Source organism: Amphiura filiformis, chromosome 8, assembly GCF_039555335.1.
Source record: "Amphiura filiformis chromosome 8, Afil_fr2py, whole genome shotgun sequence".
NCBI classification, from domain to species: domain Eukaryota; kingdom Metazoa; phylum Echinodermata; class Ophiuroidea; order Amphilepidida; family Amphiuridae; genus Amphiura; species Amphiura filiformis.
The window spans coordinates 57,811,356-57,818,392 of NC_092635.1; the positions used below are offsets into that span (position 1 = coordinate 57,811,356).

At 39.0% G+C, this 7,037-nt stretch overlaps 1 protein-coding gene across 1 annotated transcript; it reads right to left on the reverse strand.

Annotated features, from left to right (window-relative positions):
* Window positions 1-536: 536 nt before the first annotated feature.
* LOC140159275 (uncharacterized) lies at window positions 537-5,187 on the reverse strand. The gene is made up of 2 exons (XM_072182688.1): window positions 4,904-5,187; window positions 537-3,665 (listed from the first exon to the last, which is right to left on the reverse strand). The coding sequence occupies exon 2, from the start codon at window positions 3,631-3,633 to the stop codon at window positions 2,149-2,151; it is 1,485 nt and encodes a 494-aa protein (XP_072038789.1). The 5' UTR covers window positions 3,634-3,665; window positions 4,904-5,187; the 3' UTR covers window positions 537-2,148.
* Between the last annotated feature and the right edge of the window lie 1,850 nt (window positions 5,188-7,037).

The following is a 7,037-nucleotide window of genomic DNA, read 5'->3' on the forward strand; positions in this document are numbered from 1 at the left end:
TCTGATTTTTCTTTCAAATGAGCAGACCATCGTCTATTTCAGTACATATTTTTCACCAATTAAGCCGTATTCAGTTTTGCATGGTGGGCATGTATGTGAATTCGCAACTTTCATTGACATATGATTTGATAGCAAACATACAGGCCTTCGTTATGTACCAATATGGGCATTTGCATGAATGGCGGTGTTTCACAATACTGTCATGATGTCAAAGTGTATTCGTAGGTAACATTCGGTTACCGAAATTTACCGAATACTTGCTTTTATTGTTGACATCTCAGAAATATTTAAACGCAGGTTATTGAAACTTGGTAGAAATAAAGAGTATATTACCCTGCACCTATTGCTTAACTATTGTTTACTATTCTCTCACTTTGTGGAAATGGCACAGCTTGTAACATGTATTCGGAGGTAATGCATATTTTTTACCAAACCTACCTTTGTGCCATTTCGAATTTCTGGCAGCTAAACACAATAATAAAGATATCCGAATGCAATGCATTTCAGTATTGGACATATCAAAGCTTGTATCAATTGCGCATTTATTAGTGATTTCCATTTTTAAAGATATATCTAGTGCTATGAAAAATTGTATTCGTAGGTAATGTAAAAAAATACCACTCAAAAAATTATCACAAAAAATTCATAATTATGTACAAATATGTGAAAAATTGAACAGGCAATCTTTGAATACACACCTTTCAGGAAATCAATTTAGATTCAATCCAATGACTTCTTTTCATAACTGATTTAGATGTTTTTAAAAATACTTTAAGAAATATTTTGAAAAAATGGGTAAAAATAGCATGTTTTGGGGTCTCTGTGTCTAAGTTTTTCACAGAAGGGGGTCTTATTATATATGGCGCGAAGCGTATGATCAAGGCGAATAAACACAATACAAAAACGAATGCCAATTGATTAATACTTTTAAGTTATGGCCCTGAACATGCCGTGTACACTTTTCGTTGGATTCGACCATATGCATAGCTACATTTTGCAGAAATCCCCATTGAATTTGGACTACAGCATATAGTGTGTTTTTGATGAAAGCTAATTTAAAAACAGTACTTGTTTGTATATGTTTGTATTGGTAATTAATTCTCTCAAATTCCATATTATTATAATTTTGTCGATGTATGGCGTCTGGATTAATTTAGCTTTCATCAAAAGCATTATATATGCTTGTAGACGAGGTTTTACGGTATCTCAAAGTCATTTTTTTTTCGACTTCCGACTGAGTTTGCTTCTTCAAATCACATAATTGTGTACGTGTGTTTAATCTTAAAATTAATACAACACTTACAATGAACAATCAGCAACAACGATATACTATAACCTAAATCTCTAACAGGTGAGCGGTGAATTATAATTAATTCTCATACCAAATATGAAGAAATTGTTTTACCTTTTCATTCAACAAGTCTTGATGACAAAATACGCACATCGGCGTATAGATGTGATAAGGAGAGCAAACGCCCTGTAATTGCGCCGTGTTCACGAATGTCTTGGTCGTAATATTTACTTGTACCAAAATAATTGTCACAACAGATTTAAATTTACCCCACAAAACCTCTATATTGCATTGACAATTGTCGTTATCTTTATTTGATTGATCATGTACAGTAAGCCAAAGAATTAAGATACCAGTTGTGTTCACCCCTGTATATCCCCAATAAAGAAAAATATGTCACAATTAAAGCCAATTCCTGTACTCTTTAGCTCTGATTTAAGACCTTATTTGGTGAAATTGGTTGAGAATTAAAGAAACGGTGACCTAAAACCTAATAAAGAAACGAAATAAAAAGTCGCACTTTTATGTTCTTATCAATGAAAGCACAACGCTAGGTTTAATGTGCTAATCAATGGAAGCACGGCGCTAGTTCTCATGTTCGCGAACGCTTTGTGTACAAATCAATAGGGCATGCAAAGGAGCTAACTGCAACTTTCAAATTGGCATCTTCCTTGGCTTTTTGGATCGTCGTGTCTTTATTTCTTGAACAATTTCAACGATTGAGGTCTTAAATTCGAGCTAAAAGATGCAGCTATTGGCTGTTGGTTCTAATTATAATATATCTGTCTTTGTTTATGATATACAAGGGGTGAACATAAGTGGTACCTTAATTCTTTGGCTTACTGTATATTAAATCTTTATAATTGGACAATATCAACATCTTGAACGTTTGCGCGGCAAACTGGACATGATTGCCAGGCATTGACGTGTGGACAGTTGTAGACACAATCTTCGCACCATACTGGATGTTTACGGCACAATTCGAGGTTGTAGGCATGAGTCGGTGGCGCACTGTAGCAAGCCAAACACAGTTGTGAAGGCATTGTAGTAATGACGTCTGTAGTTTGGGCCATTGCGGTCATAGCCTTTGTTTGTTTCGTAGCATCGACACCAAAAGCAAACACCATAGCACCAAATCTCTTCTTGAAGGGTGATTTTGTTCCCGTGTACACAAAGGCACCAAAAGGAGCTCCCATCCAACGAAAAACTTCCTTTTGACCACCAGGCAGAACGCGAGTCATAATGTAAACTCTCCCGCTTGGGATAGTAGCGTAATTTTCAAAGCCCATATTCAAAAGAGGGGTAATTGTGGTCTCATTGCAGGTTTCAATGGGTGGAAAGGCCCCATTCGTAGGTAAAAATTCACCGCGACCAACTTGTAGACGAGAAACGCCTTCGAGTGTAGGATTTCCGAGTACGCGGAAGCCACTTCTTGTAGCCAAATAGCATGACGCCGTTTGCTTTTTACGTTCGGTGTATTTAAAACCTCCTTGACGGACAGCGGCAAGCATCTTCCCAAAGACGTCGACGTAGGCATTGTTGTGGTGCATACACGTCGCAATTGCATCGTCGATAATGCTAGCATCAATATCCAATTGGTTCAAAACGGCGTTTGAAAACCCTTTGTTGTTGGCACAAAAGCGATACGATTGTTCAGGGGTCGATGAATTGAAGGCTTCGGATGGCGTAAGAACACGATCTGGAATACCAAGCGCCTTGCGAACTTCTTTGGGAAGATTGACGGGTTCTCCTTTAGACGTAGAGTTGAGTCGAAATTCGGTCGGATGAAACTTCAATATCGTCTTTCTGCCACCCCATCCTCCTAGTGAGTCTTCGTGGTTAGTGCCACCAATGTCGATTCGTCCAATGTAGTTAACGACCTCGAGAGCATTTTTCATGGCAATCTTCACAGAATTGGTGACATTATCCAATTTGTCCACTTCGGCATTATTCCAAAGCTTTTTGTCAAACACGATGCATTCGCACTCATCATGCGTAAAATACCCATCGATCAAAATTCGAACCTTGTTCCCTTTGGATGGTTCCTTTTCAGAAAAGGACCATACAGTCCCTCTCTTGAAAGCCCAAATGGGGACGGTGGCAAGGCCGATATCAGCAAGTCCCATCTTGTGGGCTTCTGGGAACACGGACGTCCATGAAGGAATGTCTTTGAATGGAATACGTTCACCGTCTTCCAATTCAACCATGCGTCCACCACGGTCGGCCCATGCGATTAAGTCTGCCTCTGTGTTGATTGTGGAGGGGATTTCAATCCCTTGGAAGCGGAAACCCATAGTGTTAAGTAGAGTTGCATTTTCATCGATGTCCATTGTTGTAGCCATTGTTGTAGTTTTGTTTTATGGTTGATTACTGACTGTAATTATAATAAAAACACAGAACTATATATAAAATTGTGAAGAGTATAATTAAGTTCAGGTCCCATACCTATTTACCGGTACGCAGTCCTTCCCCAGCCAAGCTGCAGCATACTGCAGTTACAATGCTTATTAAAGCTCATAGACTAATTGCTATAATTTATGGGGACGAAGTATTATTGGCCATAAGATAATTGGGCCAAACTATTCATTCATTCATTCATATTTTATTTTGCCAATCACCAATCAATAATACAATGTACAAATGTAATTCAATAATAATAAGCAGAAGCAATAATAGTGATAATGATAATAAAATCATGGTAATAAATAACTAATATAATAACAAAAGTAATATTGAATCAACCTGAAAATATAGGGTTAAATCAGGTGATTGACGAGGACCCTGCTAAACGCGGAGCGTGGGGGTGCAGGGCCCTCTTAAATAGTTACCAAACAGACAGACAGACAGACAGACAGACAAACACAAAACAGATGATCCGATTTAACACGAGGATGATAGTTAAGATAGAAGGAATGAAGTTAAAGTAAAACTATTTTGGACAATGAAATATTGTCCAAAATGATTTTGGACGAAGTGTAGTTCCCCCTAGATGACATTTGACCTCAAGGGAGTCCTTTAAAACCAACCCTTTTTACACATGCCAGATTTTTGGGGAACCTCTTAAATTTAAAACCTGAAATTGTATCATGGGATGCGATCGAGCGCAGCGAGCCAATTGCATTAGGCGTAATATCGGAACCCCCTCCGCCTCTCTCCTTTTGGCCTTCCAAAAATCTCCTCCTATAATTAATCACCCCGGGGTAGACATAGGCCTAATTATTACACCACCCGCACATACAGTCAACTTCTACTTGTAACTTGTAAAAATGTTCCCTTGGACTTGGTACACTATAAATAAGTATATACAAGCTATAAAGAAAAACATAACAAAGTTCTCAAAAAGTGGGGCGACGGGCCTCCCCAGCCGCCCCGAGTGCTACGGCGGCGGTGGGCCTGATACAGTTTGTAGCCTTTTCGGAAAATAAAATCTTGTAAATGTAATTTAATTGTATTATGAAACCTGTTCAGATTATGAAACCTGCAACTTCCAAGTGCAAATTGAGCATTGAACATACACACACACATATTTATACAGAAACAAAATGATAATTGCTATACGGCTAGATCTATATAATTATAACGAGCCTACATGAATTCGAAGATTATACTTACAGCATAACGGTCAAGACTACGAGTCTATAATTTAATAATGAAATCAGGAATCTTCTATGATCAACTTGAACGGCAAGCTCAGAGTATACACCAACATAATAAACGCACACGTCTGAGAGTTTATATTTAAAGGGCAATGCCAATGTCGGAACCACAAGTCACGGCGTGGGAAGATAGTTGGGTACTACCACGGCCATTTTGTTCACTCTAACGCATGCTCCCAGCTCTAACTATTTCCTGCCGGAACGGTCTGTTGATGATATATGTTCCGGCTTGTCAGGAAAATGTTTAATCATCATGATCCCACATTTTATGCCTCATCAGTTACGCGGCATAATAATTTCTTCTGGCTAGAATAGTTCTTATACCGCGTTTACTGTATTAAAATATTATCATATTGATAAAATATGCCAAATTATAATATTTTGTGAAACACAAGAATAACATCATCTACGAACGCGGCTACTATGCATGCCGGGAATGATACTGACCTATATCAACTCACGTCATAGAGATGGCATACCACTTTGATATCGTGACTTCGTGTGACGTTTGTCACTAGCCCTTCCCTAATTGTTTAGAAGTTCCCCATTCTTGTTTTGGTTTTATACTTCCGGGTATAATTACTCATCCCGCGAATAATGTGTAAAGCCACAGTCAAAACATAGTCCACCAAAGTTTGATTGGTGACTTAAATTTTCGCTTGCTCCGCATGCATTCTTTACACAATACAATCAAAGTTTTTTCGCGCTCCGTGCCTTACTTTCAACAATTTGTCTTGAGTCTATGTGGAGGGATGGGGGGGGGGGTGACGGTGTAAAATCTTCAACCCGAGATGCGGTGGGGTCATATAACATTTTAGCCCGCGCTAGGGGGGGGGCATAAAAAAGAGACTCCGGCCAACGACGTATTCATGACCCACCTCCGAAGAAAATGACAGCCCCCTTGCCTTGCACGCTATACTATAGGGACGCACCATTAGACTTCAAGGGAATGGAGGAAGTTGGGGTAGGGGCAATTTTTGTTTTCGCCGCCAAAGTTTTTTTTTTTTTTTAATTTTCATGGGAAAGGTTTTTTTCAGTGTTGGTGGGGAAAGGTGGGGAAGTTTTTTTCTTCAAAACTTCCCCCGCCCCTTGAAGTCTAATGGTGCGTCCCTAAGTTGAAGTACATGTACGAGATCGATGCACAATATTACACCCCAGCCAGCGGTATAGCCATGGCGTTACCCTGCTACGATAATTAAGTCACTTATGATTTTTTTTTGTAATGTTGATAATAAAATGGTTCAAGCATGGATCAATTACGTAATCACCTTAATTATGCTGATTATTATTTAATGTGTCTATCATTTGTTCTTGTGCAAAGAATGGTGATTTAATGCATGCTTGAACCATCATTTGTACTTTGCTCTGTAATTCGCCACTTGCACGGTTCCGCCATTATGCACTATATGCGGGAGAGCCTCGAACTGGCAGCATACATGAAAGGAAGAATTACGTAACCTTACACAGAATGTTATATGACTGGTTCAATTCCCATTCATGTATGCTGCCAGTTCGAGGCTCTCCCCGCACATAGTGCATAATGGCGGAACCGTGCAAGTGGCGAATAGGCAACAAAATGACTATCGTAGCAGGCTGGCGTGACATCAGAAGCTATCAGATATTGGATTTAGACACGTACGATATCGCGCAGCATAAACATGCAAAGGTCGTTTCAAAAATTAACACACCCACCAAGGTCAGACTCGGAATGAAAGAAAAGGGAATCCCCTATTATGTCGTCAAAGAGAGTATAATTTGCATATGTGACGTCAATAATGTTGCCACATATTGAATGAGCACAATTGTGTGCAGCAAACGAATTTAATATTCCATATTCAATAAAAAACAAAGTTAACGTAATAAACTAACGCTGGGCAAAGACATGTAATTAAAAACATGAACCTCGTGACTAATATACCTATTTAAGACTAATATACCTAATATTCATTATTCCCTGCCCCGGAACGATAAAAATTCATTTTGCTGAGCCCAATTCAAGAGTTGTAACTGGCAACACTGATCATACCATCCATGAAAACACACGATTTGGCCCTCAGTGCCACTTTTTGCACACTGGTAGACTGGTAGTA

Excerpts from the sequence above, each read along its gene's own strand:
- LOC140159275 (XM_072182688.1), bottom strand. The coding sequence starts at position 3,633 with ATGGCTACAACAATGGACATCGATGAAAATGCAACTCTACTTAACACT.